Consider the following 27,408-nt stretch of genomic DNA (forward strand, 5'->3'; position numbering starts at 1 on the left):
TGTGTTGTATGTAGTTATTATGTATCTTTAGTCTCTTTCACTCTGCAATCATTTCTCAGGTTTTCGTTGATTATCGTGATCTTGACACAACACATTTCTTATTAGCCTTTCTATTAGCTAATTCATATTTTATGGATCCATGGTTTCTAGTATTAAGCACTGGGTTACAGAATCTGCTACTAATGTTATTTGTTTTGATGCTCAAAGTGTCTCCGGTTTGACCATTATGATCCCTTAAAGCTGGCTTTTGTGTCCTTTTGACATTCTCCATCATTCTTTAAGAACTTCCTTGCTGCTTGGCACAAGATGTTGTAGGCTTATCTTGTACTTTTTCTACCCTGGCCCAGGAATTTGCCATATCTCTAAGAAGCTCTGGTTCTTTTGAGTGGAGAATGGTGTTTAGTGCTGGGTATGCTCATTGCTTTTGAGCTATCACTTCTCCCAGGCCTTCTCAGTAGATGGAGCTACTGAATATGTATATATATGTAGATGTCCATACACACATACAGATACATGTACACTTTTACCACCATATTTCCATGTCTATTTATATATGTTGAAAACCAAGAGTTTATATCTATACTTTAAATTCCAATAAAAAAACCACAGGGTGAACCCGGTGCGGTGGCGCATGCCGATAATCCCAGCACTTTGGGAGGCTGAGGCAGGTGGATCACCTGAGGTCAGGATTTTGCCACCAGCCTGTCCAACATGGTGAAACCCCGTCTCTACTAAAAATACAAAAATTAGCTGGGCTTGGTTGTGGCTATCTGTAGTCCCAGCTACTCAGGAGGCTGAGGCAGGAGAATCGCTTGTACCTGGGAGGCGGAGGTTGCAGTGAGCCCAGATTGCACCATTGCACTCCTGCCTGGGCGACAAGAGTGAAGCTCCGTCTCAGGAAAAACAACAACAACAGCAGCAACAAAAACCACCACAGGATGCATTCTAGTTTTTCTCCATTTTGTGCTCGTAATTCCCTTTTCTGACAATGAAAAACCTAGCTCTAATTATCCTTTTTTTTTTTTTTTTTTTTTTGAGACGGAGTCTCGTTCTGTCCCCCAGGCTGGAGTGCAGTGGCCAGATCTCAGCACACTGCAAGCTCCGCCTCCCGGGTTCACGCCATTCTCCTGCCTCAGCCTCCCGAGTAGCTGGGACTACAGGCGCCCGCCACCTCGCCCGGCTAGTTTTTTGTATTTTTTAGTAGAGACGGGGTTTCACCGTGTTAGCCAGGATGGTCTTGATCTCCTGACCTCGTGATCCGCCCGTCTCGGCCTCCCAAAGTGCTGGGATTACAGGCTTGAGCCACCGCGCCCGGCCTTCTAATTATCCTTAGTACATGAATTTATTAGATTAGTCACCCTGTATGCCACCAATCTCTCATTGCCATTGCCACCCACTCCTCTGTATGAATGTGCTCCTTATCCTTCATGTGCTCTGTCACTTTATACAAGGTTGTTCTCATGCGCAGATGCCCTCTCGCCTGACTCAGGCTCAGACACCCTGCTGTGGGCTACCAATGGCTCTCTCCTTTTTCGGTGTAGGGTCCAGTCCTATTGCATTTTGCTGTCATGTCCTTTTAGTTTTCTTTAATCAGAAGTAGTTCCTCAGACTTTCATTGTCATTTATGACATAGGCATTTTTGTAACTATAGGTCACTTATTTTATAGAATGTTCTTTAATTATGATGAATAATTTCCTTATTAATTTTTATCTTCTCCAGTAACTTTTCTTCTCTTCCAGCTGAGGAATATTCTCTCACTGCTGACTTTCTTATTAGTTTTTGTTGTTTATATGTGTGCCTTATTTACCCTACAAAGCATGAAGCTTCTTGAGGACAAGATGTATTTCTTATTCATCTTTTAAATCTCATTGCACTTAGCACTGTATCTTACAAATGCATGTAATACATCCAGTATAATATATTGGATAAATAAACTAAAGCAATAAAATAACGTCATATTTAGCATACAACAGTTTGTTCCATTGTGTGTGTGTGTGTGTGTTATTTTTTTTTAAATCTCATTTTGTAAAATAAGTCTTCCCTAGGGGTAAAAAAGGACTTCTAGAGTAATATTTAAAATTTTTCCTATAGCATTTTTTGGGTGTACCACCCGGCATCTAAATTGTATATGGAAGCACCTAACTTAGGAAAATCCCATTAATTTTAGAGGATTATTCATTCAAAAAAAATTATTTAAAATCTACTATTTATCAAATAAGGTTCTGGGCCCGAAAAATGTGGTGTTTCCCTAATCCTTTAAGGATTTTAATCCCTTTACAGGATACACATTCACAAGATTGAACATTCCCAAGTCTTAAACTTGCATACAGTCCATGCTTAAGTTGCTTTGGAAAAACCAAAGAGTATAGGGGAGTGGTTCTTAAACTGGAGTCCTAGGACCAGCAGTGTCAGCATCACTTGGAAACTTGTTAGAAATATAAACTCTTGGCCAAGTACAGTGGCTCACATCTATAATCCCAGCAATTTGGGAGGCTGAGGCGGGCAGATCAGTTGAGGTCAGGTGTTCAACACCAGCCTGGTCAACATGGTGAAACCTCGTGTCTACTAAAAATACAAAAATTAGCCAGGCATAGTGGTAGGTGCCTGTAATCCCAGCTACTCAGGAGGCTGAGGCATGAGAATCAATTGATCTTGGGAGGCAGAGGTTATAGTGAGCCAAGATCATGCCACTGCACTCTAGTCTAGTCAACAGAGTGAGACTCTATCTTCAAACAAACAAAAAAACAAATTCTCAGGTCCCGTCCCCAACCTACTCTAATAAAAGACTCTGGAGGCGGGACCCTGAAATCTGGGCATTAACAATCCTTCCAGGTGATCATAATGCATGCTAAAGATAGAGTATCCAGAATGAGGACTTTTCAACCAGAGAATACCACCGTGTCAGGAATGAGTCAAAAATGTGTCATGGTACTGATCCCCTTAGTGGCTTGTAGCCTCAAAAAGTCTTTGTTTAACCCCATTCCTGTGCAAATAAATTTTCTGGATGCTATTTTGTAAAAGTTGGGAATGCTGATCTAGAAACTACTCTCTCTGTTTCTCCATGAAGAACTTAGCTCAGAACCACTAGGGCAGTAGATTTTTTGTGTTAGGTTTATGCCTTCTTACTAGAGTAGGTTTTTATAGTATCTCAGCAGTATTACCTGTTTTTTTGTGTTTTTTTTTCTTGTTTTTTGGCTTTGCCTTTGTTTTTTGGGTTTTTTATAATTTGTTGTAGATAGGCCATGAATTACATCTGTATATTCAACTGGAGACATTCATATATCATTTTAACTGCCTTTTTTTATCTTATAGGGAGTTCCCATTAGACTTGAAGTTGGGCCACGTGATATGAAGAGCTGTCAGTTTGTAGCTGTCAGACGAGATACTGGAGAAAAGCTGACAGTTGCTGAAAATGAGGCAGAGACTAAACTCCAAGCTATTTTGGAAGACATCCATGTCACCCTTTTCACAAGGTAGTTTCTTAAAATTGCTTATGTCTCTCTCTCCAAATCTTCCACCACCTTTGAGATCTTTACCAAGGAATTTTTGGGGTTGTCCCAGTTGGAAGCATTTGTTCTCTCTCTCTGAACCCTCATACTACTTAATTCACCACTCTCTGGGTTTTTTACTTGTATTATGGTTATTTTTCTAAGTGCCATCTGCTTCCTACTAGGTTTGCAACAATGAAGTTTCTGTCCCCCGGACTAATTTGGGTTAATTTAGATCTAGGCTTTTATGAGATATAAATTCAAGGGCTTCAGATATTGACTGTCATCTGCTGGGTACACATTCGCAGCACCTGGGAAGCTTTAGTAACTACCAGTGCCTTCCTAGAGATACTAATTTAATTGGACTGGAGAGGACCTGGAAACTATACTTTTAAAAGCTCCCCCAGGGGATTATAATATAGCCAAGGCTGAGAACCTCCTGACTAGGATTGGGAATGAGGGATAGAGGAAGGCCTTAGGGCCACCCTCACCTATGGAGAGAGTCTTTTAGAATCACAGATCTCAAGGCAATCAAGGCAGAGGCACCAGAAGAGAGGGTAATGCCTGCATCTTATATGAGGGCACTTATATATTGATGTAAGATATATATATATATATCTTTTATATATATTTCCTCTGAATCTGGAAATATTTAAGACCAGGGAGGTTTAAAAAATAACACAGACTCCCATAGGTAATGTGTTAATGCCAGGAAAAGAATGTCGGTCATTAGAGATTTAACAGCAGTAACAAAAGTTATGATCACCTGTTGTGTGCTTAACAAATTTCCCATGCATTTAAGGCTCACAATAGTGCAATGATAAGGTAACTCTGATATACTGATGGTCACTGTGAGTGACAGACTTGAGATTAAAATTGAGTCCTTCTGACTTCCAGGTTATCTTTTCATTAAATTATGCTTATGTGTTTCATAAAACTTTGTCATATTTGTGAGAACAATTATGTATTGTTTTCTAATTTTGTTTGGTAGGGCTTCTGAAGACCTTAAGACTCATATGGTTGTGGCTAATACAATGGAAGACTTTCAGAAGATACTAGATTCTGGAAAGGTCAGAGACTTCTGAAATAAAAATATTTCAGTAAATTGTATTTTAAGACTCATTGAATTTATGCATGGTATTAATACCTTTAAAGCCAATCACATAAAAAGATAGTACATTACTCAACATTTATATATATGTATAAATATATAATCTATATAGTCTTTGTTTTATACTTATATGTCATATATAAATATAGTGTGTGTGTGTGTATATATATATATATAGTCTTTGTTTTCTACTGGCTTTTCTAAAGCATTACAACATTATACCATTTTGGGGTAATACTCGTGAACGGATTATGTAAGTTTTTTTCCCATGTTTGATATGCTACTTTCTAAAGAACATTGATTCTGTATGTCTCCTTATTTCTTCATTATTGAAAATCTCAGTTTCTTGTAAGTTCCTAAAGTAACCATTGTTCTAGCTTTAGAGCTGTCATATGCGGCTGCCTAAAGCAAGATGAAAAGTCAGTTTCTTTCCATTCCCTAACTGTACATACTCAGCTCTCAATTGATTGAACTTTCTGAATAATGAGAAGAAAAGTGTTGCTTATTCTAAGCCTGTTTTTCATAATGAGGGGCTCTCTGGCTCCTTAGAACTCCATAGACTTTCCTAATTAGGTAGTTAATGGCTCTTTAAGATTTAATTGGCTTTATATATTGGGTATATGCAGTTGTTTCGAGCTGAAACTTTAAATTTTCATAAAGAAGAATTTCAGTTTTGCAAAGTTATTTAATTATTGGAATGAATCACTTATGGTCTTTAGTATTCTGGTATACATGTTTGAATACAACCAATCCTGTGTCCTCAGGTTACAAGTGAGAAAACCATGGGCCAGTGTCTAAATGAATACCCCAAACTCTACAGAATTTAGATCCCTCTTCTGACTAGGTTTAAAGCATTTTTCTCTGTATCTTTTTTTATGTTTTAAATCCATGCTGAGAAGGAGCATGAATTTATGTAAAGCTTTACTTTTTATGGTCATAACGTATTAATATGTCTCTTATTTCTTAAACTGGGAAAATTAATCTCTGGCTTTCATTTTACTATTCTGTAAAATGAGTACAAAATAGGTATCGAAATCCTCTTTAGATCTATAATTCTTCAGTATTTAGCCTTCTATCCTTATTGGGTTATTGCTTTTGTAATTTTTTCACCTTTCTGGGTTCTGTAATTTTTCACTTGACTCAAACTTCCTTTTTTTTTTTTTTTTGTTATGGGGTCTTGCTTTGTTGCCCAGACTGGAGTACAGTGGTGTAAGATCTTGGCTCACTGCAACCTCCATCTCCCAAGCTCAAGCGATTTCCTGCCTCAACCTTCCGCATGACTGGGATTTCAGGCGCCTGCCACGACATCCAGCTAATTTTTGTATTTTTAGTAGAGATGGGGTTTTGCCATTTTGGTCAGGCTGGTCTTGAACTCCGACCTCAAGTGACCCATCTGCCTTGGCCTCCCAAAGTGCTGGGATTACAGGCGTGAGCCACCGCGCCTGGCCTCAAACTTCCTACTTTTAATAGAAGGCTAGACAGTGGGTAGCCATTCGTAGCACTGTGTTTTTTCTTTCACTCTAATTTATAATTTTTTTGTTCTATTATTGAATTTAAAATTTTCCTTTATTGTAGAAATACTGTAGTCATGTTTGAGCAGTCTATTAAAGACATTGCATAAGAGTTAATAAATCAGTAGAGTAACTATCAGTTAAAACATGGCTTTCAAAGAAATGAATGCCAGCAGGTATTGCTGGAATCATGTCTTTTATTCTAATATTGGATAAATTACTGTAGAGATTTCAATAACTATTCTGAAGTAGAAGCTGTGGTATTTTAGCTCTATGTCCAAAGAACACAGGAGCAGAAAACAAATTTTTGTTTCTTTTATTCAGTAGGCAGTTCCATCCCCCTTTTCACCTTATGTTGGTCAGCTTAGTAGATGTATTGATTGACCATCAAGCAACCTTTGAGGTTGTTGTAAATAAAATTGTATCTGCTAGGAGGGGAGAAGGAAGAAGAGATCTTTGGAACTTAAACGTAGGGGAAAGTTTGGATCTTTCTACTTTTCTTTATTGGTATAAATGAAAAATTATATCTGATTTTACTAGGACTTGATTTTAGTACATTTTGCCAAGGGAGAATCTTAATTCAATGAAAAATAAATGCTATGTGTATATAATATTTATTGTTTACTACTGCCATCCCTTACTAATCTCTTGTATTTGTGATTTTTGAGTATTGCCATTTCTTGTTATTGACATTTTCTAAGGAATTTGAGATATTACATATTACAAAAGATTGTGTCTTTTTTATTCTTTTTTATTAATCCGTTTTTTTTTGAGACGAGGTCTCATTATGTTGGCTGGGCTGGACTCCCAACTCCTGAGCTGCAGTGATTCTCTCATGTTAGTCTCTGGAGTAGCTAGGACTACAGTCATGCACCATCACACTGACTATGTCTATGTTTCTTTGTTATGTTTTTGTTTTGAGACGGAGTCTCGCTGTGTCACCCAGGCTGCCAGGCTGGAGTGCAGTGCCATGATCTCGGCTCACTGCAACCTCCGCCTCCTAGGTTCAAGCGATTCTCCTGCCTCAGCCTCCCAAGCAGCTGGGGCTACAGGCACGTGCCACCACGCCCAGCTAATTTTTGTATTTTTAGTAGAGACAGTGTTTCACCATATTGGCCAGGCTGGTCTCGAACTCCTGACCTCAGGCAATCCACCCACCTCGGCCTCCCAAAGTGCTGGGATTATAGGCGTGAGCCACTGCACCAGGCCTTGTTTGGTCTTTTTAAAAAGCCAGGCACTGTGTGGTGCCTACCTGAAAATTTACCACCTCTTTATTGTGTTAACCCAGATTATCAAAAAGACAGTTCATCAACTTTGGGAATTAGGCTAATACATTTTACTGAAGGAGCATAAGTTACCTAGATAACGAACACTTCATCACCCTGCATTAATGTTCACCTAATGAATTACTTGTTTTTCTGTAATTTCCTAGTCCCTATTCACTTCTAAGAGATGTCTTTTGAAACATGTTAAACGAAATCCCAAGTGCAAGGAAGGGTTTGCAGGAGGAACTCGAGTATGGACTGTGTGGCTGGGAATAGTTGATGAGAAGCTGCTGAGGAAGCTGGAAGCATGTTGCTGTTACTGCTGATGTCTCTTGGGTCTCCATTTTCATAGGTCTCTAGGTTTTCAGCTGCTTCACACTGTATTTCTAATATGTGGAGATACTCACAACTTTGCTATTCCCCTCATTAACTCTCCAGGAATATTTTGTAGGGCTACTACATAATTGTCATTGCAGATAAACCTCATTTTGAAGTAGACATGCTTTAAAAATTAGCATTCACAACTAGGAGAAATTTTAATATTTGTTGGCCAGATCCAGTGGCTCACGCCTGTAATCCCAGCACTTTGGGAGGCCGAGGCAGGCAGACTGCTTGAGGCCAGGAGTTTGAGACCAACCTGGCCAGCATGGAGAAGCCCCATCTCTACTAAAATTACAAAAATTAGCTGGGCATGGTGGCACATGCCTGTAATTCCAGATACGCTGGGAGGCTGGGGCACGAGAATTGCTTGAACTCAAGAGGCAGAGGTTGCAATGAGCCAAGATTGTGCCACTGTACTCCATCCTGGGTGACAGAGTGAGACTGTGTCTCAAAAAAAATTTTTGTTTTAATACTTGTCTAGTGTAACATCCACATTTTATTTAAAGAAAACCCAGAGCTAGAGATTTTCAAACACGTGGTGACTTTAAAAATTAAAATCCCAAGTATCTTGATTCGGCCTTTGTTTTACGTAGTCTAAGAAAGAAAAATTAAAAGGTTTTTTTTTTTTTCCCTTACACAAAATTATTTTTGGACTTTAAAAATGATCCACTTACCTTTATAACATGTTAGGAACATTGTGGCATAAAGTGAAGTTTGCCTGATTGTTAATTGTTATTGTTAACAACACGTTAAAAATCAGTTTGCTATTTTTGATGTTCCTTTTATCCTCCTCATAACCATTTAGATAGGTGGAGCAGGTGTAGTCCAGGTTTGAAATGAGGGAGATATAACTGGAGTTCAAATTCTTTTCAGCCACTGTGTTGTAGCCCAGTTTATGGGGAGATTTGAGGGTACTGCAAAGATGTCTTTGTTGTGTCTTGTTGTGCTGTGAGCGTGGGTTTTGGAGAGTGGAAAAACATTTTTTCCTATCTTTTATAACTGAGCAAAGTTCCTAGCAGGTTTGCAGAGGTATCATGGCCTGAAAAAAGACTGGGAGACCTATCCTTTTTGCTTGCAAGTTTAATATAGAACTCAAATGTTCCTTCTACAGAATAGAATTGAAGGAGTTATAAATACTGAATACTTCTCCTTTTCATAATTAGATTGTTCAGATTCCATTCTGTGGGGAAATTGACTGTGAGGACTGGATCAAAAAGACCACTGCCAGGTAAACCTAATTAACTGGTAAAACTTTATTGCAATGGAAAGGAATAGCAATGTGCACCATAAATGAATGGAATTCTTATTTGTTATTAATTTCAGGGATCAAGATCTTGAACCTGGTGCTCCATCCATGGGAGCTAAAAGCCTTTGCATCCCCTTCAAACCACTCTGTGAACTGCAGCCTGGAGCCAAATGTGTCTGTGGCAAGAACCCTGCCAAGTTCTACACCTTATTTGGTCGCAGCTACTGAGGGATGAACAAAACCCCCCTCTTCAACTCCCCTCACTTTTTAAAACATTGAAATTAGTATCTTCTCAGATACAGACCGTTTTATGATTTTTTTAAAAAGTAAAAGTTCTAAAATGAAGTCACACGAGACAATTATTCTTATGCCTAAGTTAACAGTGGATAAAATACTTTTCGGTAAACAACCCCAGTAATAAATATCATGAACTAATATGGTTTTTGTATTCATTTGTTTCTGAAATGCCTGCATTATGTACTACGAAGAAATTTCTACAAAGGGATGAAGACAATTGAAAGCCAGATATCTGTTGTTGATCTAAGCACTCCCAACACGTCTCAGACCCTGAACCGCCGGTTACACCCTACGTTGATAGGTCTTGAAGCACTTTCTTTCCATAGCTCCTAATACAGAATCTGAAATTGCCCTGAATCTTTCTGTTTAAAAAACAAAGCAAACCCACAAATGGAAAAAGCAACAATAAGAAAGATTTCCCTTGAACTTCTCTCTTTCTCTAGTTACTATCTGGTCTTTGAAGTAAGGGTTACAGTTTCTGTCTGAAAGAGTGATAAACCCTCCTCCCTTCTACTTTTTACTTTCTACTTTTCCTCACCCTTCTGCCCCCACCGTAGCACTGTTTTCACTGAAATCATGAAGGATACTCCTGAGCATAGCTCATGTTGACTTCTTAGTTTCATGTCTTACCATATCACTCTGTTGCATTTGATACTTTTTTTTTTTCTTTTAATTATTCCTATGACCTGCCCTCCTACATCTCTGACCCTTTTTAGTTCCAAGTTTTTCACTGACTTTTCTTCCTTGGTATGCCTCTTCCACATTGGTTTACTAAACTTCCATATTTGGCTGTCTTCTCGTACCTAATCAGCCTCATCTAATCCCACAGTTCCAAATAGCATTAATAGGCTAATGACTCCAATATTTTTATCTGTAGGTCTGAGTTCTAGACCTATTCCAACTGCATACTGAATTCTCTTGAGTGTCCCATCAGCCATTCAGGTCAACATGTCCCAAAAACCTCATTTCACCCTTTACCCCCAGACCCCCTCCTACAGTATTTCCTGCCTGGAAGATTAGCATTGCCAAAATGTTCCTCATAACCCAAACCAGAAACCTGGGATCCCCCCTGGGCAGTCCCTCCAACACCATCATCCATACTCACTCGGCCAGCAGAACATGTTGTTGTTATCTCTCATTCTTCCTGAGTCTTCCCTTCCAAAAACCTGTGGATTGCCTGCAGGCCTTGGTACCTCTTGTGCTGATTACTGCAATGGACTCCAGTCTCATCACAAGTCCACTCCAAATTTTCACAGTGTTGTTTTTCTTTTTCCTAACAGTTTATTAAGAATTTTTTCTTCCCCTTAACACCCCTTTGTGGTTCACCATCACTTAAAAGATTAAACTAGCCCATCTAGTTTCCTTTTCAATCCAGCAAAGTCCTTTGCAGCCTAACAATTTGGGGTTTCCTGTAAACAACGTACTATTTCCTGCCTGTGCCCTTTGCTGGGAAAATGCCTTTCCTCCCCCATTTCTAGTCCAGTTGGTCAATCTTTTACCAATATTTCCAGTCCACTTGGTAAATCTCTTCCAATATGCTTTTACACTTGGTAGTGATAAATATACCAGTATAGGAAAATGCATCAGAAAGGACTTGCATTTTGAGCTGTGCTTTGAAGAATGAGTACAATTTCAATAGGTAGAGGAAGGAGGAAGGACATTCCAGGTAGAGGGAACAAGAGATGCAAAAGAACAAAAGTACAAACTGTATAAGAACACAAGAACTGTTCTTAATATTGGTAGGAAATTGTCAGTTGAAAGCAAACTAAATAGCATGCTTTCAAGACTCATGTCTTGAGTATGTATATTCATATACCTAAGTTAGTGAAATTGATTTCAGTTGACTGAAATATATATAGTCACATTTTTGTACTCAGAATCATCATTTTGTATTCCTTTATGGCAGTTCAGAATGCTTTGCCTTCTTAGTGTCTACGTAAACTGCCTAAGTTCATTTATAAAATGGAGAAAAGTCTAACAGCTATCTCAGTTACTCTGCCTCATAGAGGAAGGCAGTTAATGCCCAGCACAGAATAAATAGCTGTTGGTTATGACCATTATGTAGGGTCAACTGGAAGTTGCTTCTAATATATAATTCTAGTTATAGTAGTTACTTTAGCTGCTAATTGTTTTTCTGCAAACCAACATAAATGCTTTTAGGGGACAAGGCTTTTTTGTTTTAACCAGTCCATGATAAAAGCCTGAAAAGTATATTAGAGATTATTCACATTTTTCCCTGTAGCCACTGGCCATTTTGGAGGAGGTGGCCATCTCTGGTGCAAAGACAAATCCTTAGTATTACGTTTTGAAACTTCAGATGAGTAGCACTAACCACAGAAAAGCTTGAAGTTTGCTGCTTTAAAGGAAGTCACTATTTAAAGAAACTCTACATTAAGTACTTTTGTTAAGCAGGGAATCCTTTACCCAAAATGTACCTCTGGCAAATTGGCTTTTTTTCATAAGTTGAGGTTCAGCTAAAATATCAAAATATTTTCTTGGATGTCTGTGCTTTTCAAAAGAGTGCATGAACCTGAATGAAATGAACACGATTTTATTTGCAAGTGACAGCTGTAAACTAGATGTATGACTGATAGTTTGTGATTATATGCCTTGTGTTCCTTGCAGCAAAAAGAAAGCAGGTCAAGGCATATTTACTACTGACTCCATTCACTGGGGCTAGTGTACTACATTACATCTTAGCAATTTCTAGTTCATCCATGAGAGTGTGTTTAGTACAGTTTTTCATTATGCCAGTAAATCACATGAATCCTTAATGAGAATTGGACAATAATGGTTGGCTTGCCAGTGAAGAGGATTTAAGTCTTGAGAATAGCAGCATCAGAACATTCATAAAGCAAGCAAGGAGGAAGGCATTTTGAATGGAGAGTGGACAGATTACCCTATTTACATCTGACTCTAGTTATTAGTTATCTGCCATATAACCGTGGTGTTCAGGGGTTGCCAGTACCGTCAAAAAGTTGGGGGAAGTAGCTACCACTACCCTGTTATTTTTTTTTTTTTTTTTTTTTTTTTTTTTTTTTTTGAGACGGAGTCTTGCTCTGTAGCCCGGGCTGGAGTGCAGTGGCCGGATCTCAGCTCACTGCAAGCTCCGCCTCCCAGGTTTGCGCCATTCTCCTGCCTCAGCCTCCTGAGTAGCTGGGACTACAGGCGCCCGCCACCTCGCCCGGCTAGTTTTTTGTATTTTTAGTAGAGACGGGGTTTCACCGTGTTAGCCAGGATGGTCTCGATCTCCTGACCTCGTGATCCGCCCGTCTCGGCCTCCCAAAGTGCTGGGATTACAGGCTTGAGCCACCGCGCCCGGCTACCCTGTTATTTTCAAACATAACTTTGGTCCTTTGCTTGTCACTTTTACTATGTCTAGAAAGTGCTAGCCATTTAACAAATTTGAGTGCCTGCTCTGTGCACAGTGCCAGAGGACACAGTGGTGAGTAAAGTGGCTGTATCTCCTTGCAGTAGTTCTGTGTGAGATGCCAAATTAGGCAGTCACTCGGTGGAAAGTGAGATGGGGCACTGAATTGGGCTAAGTGTTGTCAGTAAGAGGCCATAGTCTGGGTGACCCTGACTAAGAGGGTCTTATTATCTAATCATGAGATTATCCCCGTCACCAGTGGCAACATGCCGAGAACTTTGTAGTTGAGGTAATGCCTGGAAAATTACTCTGCCACACCGTCAGGCTTAAAATAACAGGTAGAACCATATTCATCTTGTGGTCAGTAGGCAATTTTAAACCAATGTCTTTGTTCAATTTTACTGGAAAATGTATGAGTTTGGAACATCAATAGTACTGAAATGATATAAATATTTTATTAATATTTAAAAAGCATCATGTAATAAGGATATTTCAAAATATATTTGAAGTATGTCACCAAAACCAAATTTTGTGATGAAATACCTGTTGATGAGGAGATTGAGGGATACAGGAACTGGTGATGATGATAATATCAGTATTACTTTATATGTAGGTAAATATGTAATTGTACCATATTTCCCTGATTCATTCTCTCACTCTTCTAGACAATTATTTCATACCTTTCTCTCCTCAAATACAAATGCTTCCTTTTTCTGACTTTCAGTTGATCATCTTGAATTCTTTCACTGAGATGACAGAGGCAATAAGGATAGAACATCTGGGACCTCCCACCACATCTACCTACCTACTCATGTCTATACATTTCACTTTCTCTGCTGTTTCAGGTGAACTGTCTGTTCTCAGAATGGATGCCAGCCCCTCTAGGTGTGCACTAAATCTCATCCCCTCTTGCTTCTCAGTCGTGGCACATCAGCATTTCTCCCCTATATATCATCAGGTTTTCTGTCTCTCCTGGTTCTTTCCATCAGCTTACAAACATGCTGTTATTTTTCCCAGCCTAAAAATACCCTTTCTTGTCTCCACATCCCTTTTAGTGTAGAGCAAAACTCATTGAAAGGATTATCTGTACTTGCCAGCTCCAATTTCTCTTCTCCATTCTCTTGAGCCCCCGTCTCATTTACCCTCAGCACTCCCCTGAAACCACTCTTGTGAAGATCACCCATGGCCTCCATAATGTGCAATCCCATTGGCATTTCCAGCCCTCATTTTGTTTTTGCCCTCTCAGCACTTGACTCGGCTGATTCTCCCTCCTCTTTGAAACACATTCTTCCTTGGCCTTCAAAACACTATACTCTCCTATTTTTTCTTTTCTCTCTCTAGTCCTTCCTTCTCACCTCTTCATACTTTCTTCTCTTCACGTTTTCTTGGTGGCCTCATCCAGTCTTGTGGCTTTTAATATTATCAATTATCAACTCCCGAGTTCACCCTCCCCTGAACTGCAGGCTTGTTCAACTCCCAACTAGCATTTCAACTTGGATATCTAATAAATACCCCAAACTTAACATCATTTCCACCCCTCACTCCATGCTGCTCCTGCAACAGTCAACTTCATCTTATCTTCATCTCAGTTGCAACATCACTCTTCCAGGTCAAAACCCTAGTGCCATCTTTGTTGTTGTTGTTTTGGAGACAGAGTCTTACTCTGTTGCCGCCAGGCTGGAGTGCAGTGGTGTGATCTCGGCTCACTGCAACCTCCATATTCCGAATTCAACCAATTCTTGTGCCTCAGCCTCCCGAGTAGCTGGGACTACAGGGGTACAACCATGCCCGGCTAATTTTTCCATTTTTTGTAGAGATAGGGGTTTCACCATGATGCCCAGGCTGGTCTCAAACTCCTGGGCTCAAGCTATCCAACCACCTTGACCTCCCAAAGTGCTGGGATTACAGGCATGAGCCACTGTGCCCAGCCCCTAGTGCCGTCTTGACTATTGCCTCTCTCATACCTTACGTTTAATTACTCAGCACATGCTGTTGACTCTAACTTCAAAATCTCCTGGATACCAGCCAGCTTCATGTGTGTGTGACCTGAGCAGTTGCACCAGGCTCTGTGTCTGGTTTAGTGCTCTGCTGTTGCTGTCTTGAAATTATTAATAATTTAAAAAAATTGGAGTATGGTAAAATACATATGACACAACATTTACTGTCGTAACCATTTTTAAGTGTATAGTTCAGTAGTGTTAAGTATATCCACAAAGTTGTACAACCAGTCTCATCTTTTTTTATCCTTGCAAAACCGAAACTCTGTACCCATTAAACAACTGCCCCGTGTCAGCTTCCCTTCAGCCCCTGGCAACCATCATTCTCCCTTCCATTTTTGTGAATTTGGACTTGACTGTAGATACCTCATACAAGTGGACTCACACAATATTTGTCTTTTTGTGGCTCGTTTATTTTACCTAGCAAATGTCCTCAAGGTTTATCTATGTTTTAGCATGTATTGGAATTCTTCCTTTTAAGGTGGAATCATATGTCCTTGTATGTATATGACCTCGTTAAAAAAATTCTTTCATCTGTTGATGGACACTTGGATTGCTTCTGCTTTTTGCTATTGTGAGTGATGCTATGAACATGGGGTACACATACGTCTTCAGGGCCCTGCTGTCAAATCTTTTCAAGTTTTTATACTCAGAAGTGGAATTGCTGAATCATATGACAATTCTATTTTTAAGTTTTAGGGAACTGCTATATTGTTTTCCATAGTGGTTGCACCATTTTATTTATTTATTTATTTATTTATTTATTTTAAGAGAAACCACTCAGACTTCATCCTCTCCCTCTTACTCTCTCAGGGGAAGAGAGGAACAATCATCAATGGCAAATAGCAGTTGCAGTGAAGCAACGCCAAGAGCCAACTTCACGCTCAGGAGAGAATACTGAACCTCCTCCTTGTGGATTCTGGGGCTGTGCCATTTAAAAACTCTTCTTCCTTTTTTGGGGGCGGGAGCAGGCGGATAAAGTCTTTCTCTGTTACCCAGGCTGGAGTTTAGTGGCACAATCATAGCTCACTGCAGCCTCAAACTTTTGGGCTCAAGCAATCCTCCCCCCTACTTGTCTGCTAAGTAACTGGGACAACAGGGAGCATGCCACCATGCCTGGCTAATTAAATTTTTTTTTTTTTTTTTTTGTAGATGCAGACCCTTGCTATGTTGCCCAGACTGATCTTGAACTCTGGGCCTCAAGCGATCTTCCCACTTTGGCTTCCCAAAATGTTGGGGTTACAGATGCACACCATCAAGCCTGGCTTAAAAATTCTTGATAATTGGCTGGGCATGGTGGCTTACCCCTGTAATCACAGCACTTTGAGAAGCCAAGGCAGGCAGATCACATGAGGCCAGGAGTTCCAGACCAGCCTGGGCAACATGGTGGAACCCTGTGTCTGCTAAAAATACAAAAATTAGCTGGGCGTGGTGTCTTATGCTTGTAGTTCCAGCTACTTGGGAGGCTGAGGCACAAGAATCACTTGAAACCAGGAGGTGGAGGTTGCAGTGAGCAGAGACTGTTCCACTGCACTCCAGACTGGGTGATAGAGCATGACTATCTCAAAAAAATAAAAAATTATTGATAATTTTTGAACAAGGGAACCTGCTGTTTCGTTTTACAGTAGAATGCATGAATTATGTAGCCAGTCCTGCCTTGGTGTTTCCACTTTACACCTAGTCTAAACCACAATCTCATCTAGATTATTGCAGGAGCCTCCTAACTGGTCTCTCTGCTTTCATGTAATCTCAGACACATCCAGTGGTTCCTTTAAAACATATACAGGACCTCCTCATTCTTCTGCTCAATATTCTTCCATCTCAGGGCCCCACATGATCTGCCCCTGCTCCATCACCTCTCTGGCTTCTTCTCTTTCTCCTCCCCCTCGTTACTCCTCTCCAGCCCTGCTGACCTCTTTAGTGTCCCTTGAATTCCCATGCTCCTTGTTCCTTCTGCCCAGAAAGATCTTCCTTCAGATGTCTGTGTGGTTTAGTTTCTTACCTCCTTCAGATCTTTATTCGAAGAACATCTTAGTAAATTCTTCCCTGACCATTTTATTTAAAATTACAATCCATACCTATGCTGACACTCTTTCCCCTGCTTTATGTGTCTTCATCATACTTATCACCATTTTAATATTCAATACATTTCATAATTCAGTTTGTTAGTCATTTATCTCCCCCCACCAATCACTAGAATACAAGCTTCATAAGGGCAGAGATTTTTGCCTGTTTTGTTGATTGCTGTCTCTTTGGAGCCTAGAACTCTGTCCAGCATGTCGGCACTCAGTATTTGTGGCATGAATGGATGAATGAGCTAGTCTTAGAGCAATAATCTTCACAATGTGGTTGTATTGGAAGTCTGTCAGAATATTAACTGAGTTGGAGATAATTTATGTGATACTATGGGAACTGTTAGGGCTACTGTCTAAATTGTCAGGTTTTAGTCAAAGACTATTAGCCACGGTTCTCCAGAGAAACAGAACCAATGAGACTGTGTATGCAAGGTACACAGATAGTTATATGTGTGTATATATATAGAGAGAGAGATAGAGAGAGAGATAGAGAGAGAGAGGTATTATAAACAATTAGTTCACATGATTAAAAGGCTAAGAAGTCCCAAGATTGATGGTGAATCAGTAGGCAACAGACCCAGGAGAGCCGACGGTATAGCCCAAATCAAAGACCCACATACTCAAGACCCAGAGAGAGTCCATGTTTCAGTTTCAGTCTGAAGGCAGGAAAAAACAAACATCCCAGGCTGGAGGCAGTCAGGCAGGAAGAACTACCTCTTAGCGTTTTCATTCTATTCAGGCTTCGACTGATCGAAGGAGGCCCACCCACATTAGTGAGGGCAATCTCCTTCATTCACTCTGCTGGCCCAACTGTTAATTTCATCCAGAAACACACTCACAGACAAAGCCAGAAAGTCTTGCATGTCATTGACCAAATGACCAGTTAAGTTGACATATAAAATTAACATCACATTCGGGAGAAAAAGAGATTATAGTATCACTCTGTTTCTTTAAAAGATTGCCAATAGGCTGCTCACAACAATAGAGGCCACTGCTGTTTCAGTCATTTAGAAACTGATAGGCCTTTAAGGGCTATGAGTGTTTGACAGATAAGATTTTTTAAAGATAAAAACAAAAACTTCCTTGTGTCAGTGAAATCATTATTACTTGTCTGTCTTCCTGGAAACTAACTGGAATTACATCTTCAGCTCTTCCAGTTTACAAGTTTCCTGAATATGAGGAATATTTATTTTGTCTTACAGAGAATGTTTGGAAGTAGGGTACTTGTTTATTCCAGGTCAGTGGGCGGAGCAGTGGAAAAATCACCCTGGCTTCACTTTTAGCTTTCACTTGCTATAGGTCTGCTCTCTGGGTTAGTGACCGCTAGAATATTCCCTGTTTCACACAGTAAATGACATTCAAAACTGCACGCCAGGTGGACAAGATGTAATTGCTTATGTCGAATGACTTGCTTCACCTGAGCTGTTGCTGCACACATGGAGCATGGAAGCTGGAAAGGCCACAGTCACTGATGAACTACATGATTCAAGGCCACAGAAGCTCTTGATGTCTGTAATGAAACACACACACACACACACACACACAAGTCTCTCAAGTCCATATCTGAAGCCAGTGTCTTGTGTTTCCATAAATCCTGGCACACGTGACATCTCTTGCTTAATTGCCCTTTAAACTGTTTTATGGCTTTATAGCAACCTATAAAAGGTGATTTCCAAATATGACAAGCGCCGGAGGTCTGAAGGGAAGAGTTACCCAGGAGTTGTAATCACTGAATCTATAGCTACTCCCCTAGCAGCTCAGCCTTCCCAAGAAAGGGAGAGGAACTGCCGGGGCACCGAGCCGCCATGGGGCGATACTCCGGAAGAAGCTTCCGTTTAATCCTCATGTGCCTCGTTAGCATCTTCCTCTTCGTGATGGAACTAGTGATCGCGTACATTGGCAACTCCCTCTCCTTGGCCTCTGATGCTTTTGCCGTCCTTTCCCACTTACTGTCCATGATCATAGGTTTTTTTGGTGTGAGGGCCAGCAACATAAAACAGCACAAGAAGAGCACTTACGGCTTTCTTCGGGCAGATGTTGTGGGAGCATTTGGGAACACCATTTTTGCGGTGGCGCTGATGTTCAGCATCCTGGTTGAAGCCATCAAAAGGTACATCAATCCCGAGAAGACAGAGGAGCCGATACTGGTTCTCAGTGCTGGAATTATTGGTCTGTCCTTCAATGTTCTTAACTATGTCATCTTCTTGGACTGCTGTTACTGCACAGCACCCAAGTCCCAAGGAGACATGGAAGCAGGTAAATAGCTACTCAGAGGGTGGCAGTAAATTTGGTGAGAGTCCTGGCGGGTGCTATCTGAGGGGGCCTTTATGGTACTATCCAAAGGGGCCCGAGTCTTTGAGTCAGCCTCTTGTCCCTGTGATTTTACAATCGACCTTTCTCAGAAGAGTTGCCTTTAGTTTGAGGTACCTTGTGAGGGTGGCAGCAAGTTGCTTCAATGTTGGGAGGACTTCTTGAATTTTTACTCACAGGGAATGAAAAAGTGTCTTCAGGCAGGCAGAGGGAAAGTAAAGGCACTAATCATAGCCACAGAAAGAGCAACTGGAAAGACGGTGGATGTGGCAGTCTCCTTTAAGTGATTCACTGTTGTTTACCCAGATGTGACATGGCTATGTTTGAATTAGAAAAAAATTTAATGTCTCCATAAAATATGTTTAAAGCTACTGGGCTACATAACCGACTTACACAGAGCACAGTATCAGACAATCAGGTATGCTGATTAACTGTTAGGAATATATTTGAGGAATGGTATATAAAATGGAGAGAGAAAAAATAAAGAAGGTAGTCCAGTAAATGTGGCTATGTTTTGAAAGGAAATATTTGCATTTATTTATTGCATACATCTGTTCTGTTTGAGAAACAGGACGATTTACATGTGAATCTTTAGGAGAGACTTAAGTGTGAGTACCAAACGTACTAGATTATCTGTCAAAAGAATGGAATTAAATCTTGGAAGAGAACAATACATCTAAAAGATGCTTATTTTTTAAGATGGAATCATGTTTCTTTAATTTATTGCCACAAGAGTTGTTTGTAAGTACATATGTATCAGAAAGTTCTTATAGAAGAGAAATTTTCAGTGCTTTTTTTATAAAAGAAGTCACATAGCATGAATAGATTCAAATGATGGTTCTAGCACAGGGCAATAGTCAAGTTACTTCACCTAGCCTGTTTCCCTACCTGTATCATGGAGTTGATAAGAACAGAGAGAAATGCTAAGTAACTTATTTAGTATTTAGTAGGCACTTGATAAATATAAATTATTTTCTAAATCACAATGCAAGCCTTTAAACTACATGATAATCCAGTATTTAATTGTAATAACTTATATGAATTTTTAAAAATTTCAAATATTTCCTTACTTGATGCTGAAGAGTTTTCTCTCAGTAGCTGGAGTATTATATAACTGAGTCTGGGGACCTCAGAGGCTAAGTTGCATTTTTTATTTGATTCCCTGTCTTTGCTACCATTATAAATTATGTCAGTTGGAGCTGATGCTTTATCCTACCTCTGTCTCAATTTTCCTATTGGTAGAACATATGTTATGAGAGTATCTGTAGGATGTGGTAAATATAAAAATAAATTAGAAACTAGAGTCTAGATTTTTATTTGAGTTAATGAATCACTGAATTTGAGCCTCATCTTTTGTAAAGAAAAATTCATTGTTAAATTGAGACTCTATGCTATGGCTACATCAATCATCATGTGAAAATTACTACCAGAGCTTCCAGATCATGAAATTCACATATTTGATATAAGACAAATATATATTTTTTATTGCTAAGTATAAATTTAAGGCAAGAGAGATGATTTCACATGATTAGTGTTGACATTACCATTATATTTTTGATTGTTACATAACAGTTCTAATTTTGCCTTTATTCTTGACATAAAATATTTACCTGCATATAACAAAAGCAATTTAGGTAAACGGTCTGACTCTGACCAATATGAAACTTGGTACATACCATAGTTCTGTTTTTATAAAATTGAATTATTACTGGATAGGTAGGTCTTAGTTAAGCTTTTATTTGGGAAGTGGTATTTTCCAATGTGTATGTTCATGCTGAGATAACAAGAGGCTTAAGACAAATGTTTTACTCCAACCATGTGGGTTTCTTTATTTCCTTTTCTTCTTTTTTTTTTAAATTTTTATTTTTATTAGAAACAGGGTTTTGCCATGTTGGCCAGGCTAGTCTCTAACTCTTGAGCCCAAGTGATCCACCCGCTTGACCTCCCAAAGCACTGGGATTGGAGGTGTGTGCCACAGTGTCCAGTCCAGCCATATGGGTTTCTACTGGCTTAATTCTAGAGTATCTAGCTTCTTTTGAAGTATTTGATGCTATATAGTGTTCTACTTTAAATAAGTGATAGGTACAATATACATGTGACTCATGCTTTAAAATACATGTTCTATGTTACCATTATTATTTGGGCAGCTTTTGGTGTTGTCAAATTCTTCTATTAGAAAGTTTAGGCTGGGTACAGTGGCTCATGCCTGTAATCCTAGACTTGAGGAGACAGAGGCAGGACGATTACTTGAGCCCAGAAGTTTGAGGCTGCAGTGAGCTATGATCACACCACTGCACTTCAGCCAGGGTGACAGAGTGAGACCCTGTCACTAAAAAAGAAGAAAAAGAAAAAAGAAATTTTAGTGTTTAAGCTTGCCAAGTTCCTTTAGGATAGCTGTTTGACTTGTTAGTATTTATGTCTACAGTTATGTATTTATCACCTTTTCTGAACCATACATTTTGGTATTCTTCCCATTGTCTAAATTAGTTTAAAGAAAAGAATAAATATTGCATCAGATGAACCTCATAAATTGACATTAACCTGATATCAATTGGCTGACATTTTAAGAACAAATATGATTAATCCATCCATATTTATAACAGGAGTTATAAACTATGAGAGGGAAAGACTCTTGATTTCAAAAGTTTCAACCTAAACTTAAGATAAAGAATTTCTGTAAGCCTAGAACCCTAGCTTATAGCACATGGAAGTACCTATAAAACAACTGCTGGGACTGCCTGGCTTCATGATCAGAATCCAGTAATGTAACACTTCTTTAGTGGAATCTCTAACTAGAGGTTTTTGCTTAACAAGCCTTCAGTCTCCCCAAGGTTCTGTGGATCTTTTACTTGTTCTGCTTATCTATCTGGTGTAGAAATTGAATTCATAATATTTGATATTTGAGATCACGGAAAGTAAAAAAAAATCAAGACTACTAACTTTACATTAAATTTAATAGAACAAACTATATATATAGGTAAGACTTTATCCCTGGGATTCATGAAAAAAGTTATACTGACATACATTCAGACATACAGAACCAGAAAATTTTTAAAACCTGGGAGAAAAGAACGTCTGGAAAATTTAGCTGAGATGAGAAAACTTGAAAGTTTTAGATCCAGATCTAGCCGGTGGGAGGCCACCCCTGACTCTAAAAGGTGTGAGGAAGTTCAAGCAATGGTAGAGCCAGTATTTTTGGGTAAAATGAGAGGCAAAGTGAAAAAAGTAAAAATACAAGCATTAAGTAAAGACAAACAAACAAAATAGGGTTAAAGTCCACAATGGTCGATGGCTCTGTGTGTGCATATGTTTCGGGGAAGGGAGTAGGGGAAAGGTTGAAGGGGTGAAAACAACATGTAGGTTCAGATCGCAGGAGATACTTACCACGAGCCAGTTTCTTTCTCTAGGCTGAGGGACTCAATTTGTTCTGTTTACACTTTTTCCCATTCCTTGCTTACTTTATTTGATTTTCCTTGATTTTCTTGTTATTATTCATGTTTAAGTCTTATTGTTAGTTATTTTTTCAGACCTGAGTTCTCTTTAGAATCGAGCTACTAAAACCCTCCATGCTCTTGCCTTGTACTGTATGAATAACCTTGCTATACAGTGGCGTTTATTTTAAGCTAAAGGTAATCTTGTACAGCTCACTTTTCCAGTAGGATGGCTTCTGCTCTATTTTGCATCTTTTTCTGTCTAGGATAGATCAGGCCTGCCATTTATATCATTTATATCAGAAATATCTGTTAATTATTTTATAATTATATATGTATTTATAAGTATATATAATTATAATACTTTCCTTTGAATTTAAGTTTTGTTTTGTTTTTTTGAGATGGAGTCTCACTCTGTTGCCCAGGCTGGAGTGCAGTGGTGTGATCTTGGCCCACTGCAACCTCCGCCTCCTGGGTTTAAGCAATTCTTGTGCCTCGGCCTCCCAAGTAGCTGAGATTACAGGCGTGTGCCACTATGCCCAGCTAATTTTTGTATTTTTAGTAGAAATGGGGTTTCACCATGTTGGCCAGGCTGGTCTCGAACTCCTGGCCTCAAGTGGTCTGCCCGCCTCAGCCTCCCAAAGTTCTGGGATTACAGGCATGAACCACCGTGCCCAGCCAAGTTTTGTTTTGATTCCAAATTGTGCTTGCTTTCCCTCTCTCTCCCTCTCTTTCTCACAATCTCCCTTCTGGCATTATGTTTCTCCAACCAACTCGCTAGAGGCAGTGACAGCACAGTAATAAGCAAAGTGTATTGTTGCAGAAAGTTTTAACGCACTGCTGATTAGTTGCTCCTGCAAGCTTCTAGTTAAGACTCAGTACTATAGCCTGACGGGCTTTTCACATGGATAGTCCTGTAGACGCTGAAACAAGTCAGGTTTCCTTTTGTTGTAGAGGAAATTTTATTCAGTGACAAGCAGAGTAGGCAAGGCCAAGAATTTTAGGAGAGGCAAAGGAGAATTTGCTGTTTCTCTGCCAGCAGCAAATACTTTGGAGTAAATAAAATTTGAGAAGCTGCATAATTGAAGGTAGCTTTTCCAACTAGAAAAGGGAAGGTTTTCTAGGCATAGGTTACCTGAGTTCCCTTTCTAGATCAGAGGCAGAATGATAATGATTGGGAATTTGTGATAATTATTAAATAATTTAAAGAAACATGATGCTTAATTCCCACAAGCTATTACTTTGCATTTTGTCTATATCTGACAGTAAACTATTGTTTTCCAAGCACCATCACAGCTGTTGATCGATTAACTTCCACATGAGGATTTGGTGATAAGAATGCACACACCACAGATCACAGTGTCTGTCCCATGGGAGAGGCCTAATAAATTCCCTCACAGATCTTTTGCTACGTTCCTGACAGCTTGCCTAACCTCTCACTTCTCTTGTTGCCCCGTGAAGGGGTCTGGATCAGTTATGGGGAGTGAATAAGAAAGATTAAAGGAAGATAGAAAAATAGGTGCTATTTCACATTTGTGAAACCAAATTCAACTGAAGAAAAAAAGAGCTAAAGAGACCATCTCTTTCTTCTTAGTAAATTTTTTTTCCAATGTGCAGAGGCTGCTATGACTGATATCAGGTAAATTTTAATGAAAAATGAGTTTATATTGACATCTGTGCATTGTCAGGCTTTGTCAGAGTATAGAGAGAATAATTACAGCATCGTATCACATACATTTGAAGAACTGTATGTTTTACAAAATAATTAGCTAGAGAGAATACTTGCTATTTATTTCTATTGTTTAGACAAGGAAAACAGGTTCAGAGACAAATCCACAATCATACCGCTAGTTAATGGTAGGATACAAAGAAATTAAAACTTTGAGTTCAGGCCCTTAATTAAAGACTCTACTCTACTTGGCTCCCCTCAGAGAGGAAAACAGTTATGGACGGTGGAAAGTTATTTGGCAATAGTCACAAAAGGGCATATCAAAATGTGCAAATGAACATGCCATAAATTGAATCCTAATTCCAGTAGCTAGGTGACCTCCAAAAAGTTACCTAAACTTTCTAAACCTCAGTTTCTTCATCTGTAAAGCTGGTAATATCTGTCTCTTAGGGATGTTGTAAGAATGAAATTTGTGTAAAGTGCTCAATACAGTACTTGGAATACACTGAACACTCAATAAATGGTAACACTGGTGGTGGTGGTGGCGGCTGGTAGTGATCGTCAAAGAGCTGAAGGGATGAGGAACAAATGAAATATTAGTAAGATCCCTCGGCAGACAAGTTCTTTGCTCTATTTCACATCCACAAACTGGCAGCCCACCTTATGCTTGCCAAGACTCTTATTGTTAATCATATATATGGTTACAGCAGATCCATCAGTATTTCTACAAACCATACAAAACGTATTGTTTTGATGATGGGTTAGTGGCATCTCTCGTGGGATGAACCAGAAGGAGCATAGACCAGTAACAAAAATACATATTTCAGCTGGGCACAGTGCTCAAGCCTGTAATACCAGCACTTTGGGAGGCCAAGACAGGAGGATAGCTTGGATCCAGGAGTTTGAGGTTGCAAAGAGCTATGATAGCAAGCCATTACACTCCAGTCTGGGTGACAGACCAAGTCCCTGTTTCTTTTTTTTCTTTTTTTCTTTTTTTTTTTTTTTTTTGAGACGGAGTCTCGCTTTGTCGCCCAGGCTGGAGTGCAGTGGCGCAATCTCGGCTCACTGCAAGCTCCACTCCCTGTTCACGCCATTCTCCTGTCTCAGCCTCCTGAACAGCTGGAACTACAGGTGCCCGCCACCACACCCAGCTATTTTTTTTTTTGTATTTTATATTTTTATTATTTAGTATTTTAGTCTCAGGGTTTCACCGTGTTAGCCAGGGTGGTCTCGATCTCCTGACCTCGTGATCTGCCTGTCTCAGCCTCTCAAAGTGCTGGGATTACAGGCGTGAGCCACCACACCCGGCCTGCAAGTCCCTATTTCTAAAAGTAAATAAAGAACTACACAATAAATTAACTTAAAAAAAAGGAAAATACATGTGCTCCCTCATCCACTGGTTCTGACACTGGAAAAGATACTTAACAACTTTGAGCCTCATCTTAGGTATTATTACACCTATTTTAAAGAATCACTCTACAGCCAGGGGTGGTGGCTCACACCCGTAATCCCAGCAGTTTGGGAGGCTGAGGTGGGTGGATTACTTGAGCCCAGGAGTTTGAGACCAGCCTGGGGAACATAGCGAGGCCTCATCTCTACAAAAATAAGAAAAATTAGCCAGATGTGGTGGTACCAGCATGCCTATAGTTCCAGCTACTTGGGAGGTTGAGGTGGGAGGATCACGTGAGCCTGAGGACAGATGCACCCTCTTATCAAGGCTGTGGTGAGCCATCATAAGAATCTGTTTTTCTTTTGATAAATAACAACATCTTCACGATGTGTTTGTTTATTTATTTATTTATTTATTTTTGAGACGGAGTTTTGCTCTTGTCACCTAGGCTGGAGTGCAATGGCGTGATCTTGGCTCACTGCAACCTCTGCCTTCTAGGTTCAAACCATTCTTCTGCCTCAGCCTCCTGAGAAGCTGGGATTACAGGCGCCCGCCACCACACCTGGCTAATTTTTGTTTTTTAGTAGAGACGGGGTTTCATGTTGACCAGGCTGGTCTCAAACGCCTGACCTCAGGTGATCCACTCACCTCGGCCTCCCAAAGTGCTGGAATTACAGGCATGAGCCAGCACACCCAGCCTATGTGTTATTTCTTTATTTGTTTGTTTATTTATTTATTTATTTTTAGACAGGGTCTCACTCTGTCGCCCAGGCTGGAGTGCCGTGGTACGATCTCAGCTCACTACAAGCTCCTCCTCCCAGGTTCACGCCATTCTCCTGCCTCAGCCTCCTGAGTAGCTGGGACTACAGGTGCCTGCCACCACGCCCAGCTAATTTTTTGTATTTTTAGTAGAGACGGGGTTTCACCGTGTTAGCCAGGATGGTCTCGATCTCCCGACCTCGTGATCCACCCGCCTCGACCTCCCAAAGTGCTGGGATTACAGGCGTGAGCCACCGCGCCCAGCCAAATTTTTAAAAAGGCTCTTGTAAATGTTAGCTTCCCCATCTTTCGGTGCTCAAGATGGCATTTTGTAACAGGCCATTACTTGTACTTTTAAAACTATATGTTTTAAACTGCCTTAATGGTAATACAATATCAATATGTAGCTCATTGAAATAATGCAAATGTGGTTCATATACTAGACTGTAATTTCCAAGCTACAGATGAAGAAACTGAGGCACTAACCGTTTTATGGCTAACCCGAAGTTGATGTTAGAACTGGACTTCATATTACTACTCCTCTCTTCTGCCAACAGATGCTTTGCCTCTTGAACATTTTCCTGCAGTCCTGCCTAGTGAATAATGATACTCCCATTTTCTTTGCTGAGAAGCTTAATTTTTTTCAGGAAGGTAGGGTGAAAGTAAGCTTATTATTTTGGTTTTCTTATTGGCTAGCTGTTTACAAGATGTAGACAATATATTTGTAATTTCTTGCCTCTTTCTTGTTCTTTTGATGGAGACGATGGTCATTGTGGCTTTTTAAAGACATTGTATACAACTGTCTCTGATGATTATGAGATATACCAGATTTTCATCTTTTTAAATTTTTAAATTTTTATTTATTTATTGAGATGGAGTTTCACTCTTATTGGTCGCCCAGGCTGGAGTGCAATGGTGCAATCTCAGCTCACTGCAACCTCTGCCCCCCCAGGTTCAAGTGATTCTCCTGCCTTGGTCTCCCAAGTAGCTGGGATTACAGGCATGTGCCAACACATCCAGCTAATTTTTGTATTTTTAGTAGAGACGGGGTTTTGTCATATTGGCCAGGCTGGTCTTGAACTCCTGACCTCAGGTGATCCACCTGCC

General features: G+C 39.8%; 2 protein-coding genes and 1 pseudogene across 3 annotated transcripts in view; 2 read left to right on the forward strand and 1 right to left on the reverse strand.

Moving 5' to 3' along the window:
* EPRS1 (glutamyl-prolyl-tRNA synthetase 1) overlaps positions 1-9,438 on the forward strand; it is an 84,637-nt gene extending 75,199 nt beyond the window's left edge. For both annotated transcript variants that reach the window (XM_050761019.1, XM_050761027.1), the window contains 4 exons: positions 3,314-3,474; positions 4,481-4,559; positions 8,921-8,985; positions 9,081-9,438. In XM_050761019.1, coding sequence (XP_050616976.1) covers positions 3,314-3,474; positions 4,481-4,559; positions 8,921-8,985; positions 9,081-9,231 — 456 coding nt within the window. In that variant the 3' untranslated portion in view covers positions 9,232-9,438. The remainder of the gene's footprint in view (positions 1-3,313; positions 3,475-4,480; positions 4,560-8,920; positions 8,986-9,080) is intronic.
* Positions 9,439-15,442: 6,004 nt separating this feature from the next.
* Positions 15,443-15,626, reverse strand: LOC126944306 (uncharacterized; annotated as a pseudogene).
* Positions 15,627-18,547: 2,921 nt separating this feature from the next.
* SLC30A10 (solute carrier family 30 member 10) overlaps positions 18,548-27,408 on the forward strand; it is a 45,083-nt gene continuing 36,222 nt past the window's right edge. The window contains exon 1 of the mRNA XM_050761157.1: positions 18,548-18,998. Within this exon, the coding sequence (XP_050617114.1) occupies positions 18,548-18,998 (451 nt within the window). The remainder of the gene's footprint in view (positions 18,999-27,408) is intronic.

The sequence above is a fragment of the Macaca thibetana genome, chromosome 1 (genome assembly GCF_024542745.1).
Source record: "Macaca thibetana thibetana isolate TM-01 chromosome 1, ASM2454274v1, whole genome shotgun sequence".
In the NCBI taxonomy this organism is placed as follows: Eukaryota; Metazoa; Chordata; class Mammalia; order Primates; family Cercopithecidae; genus Macaca; species Macaca thibetana.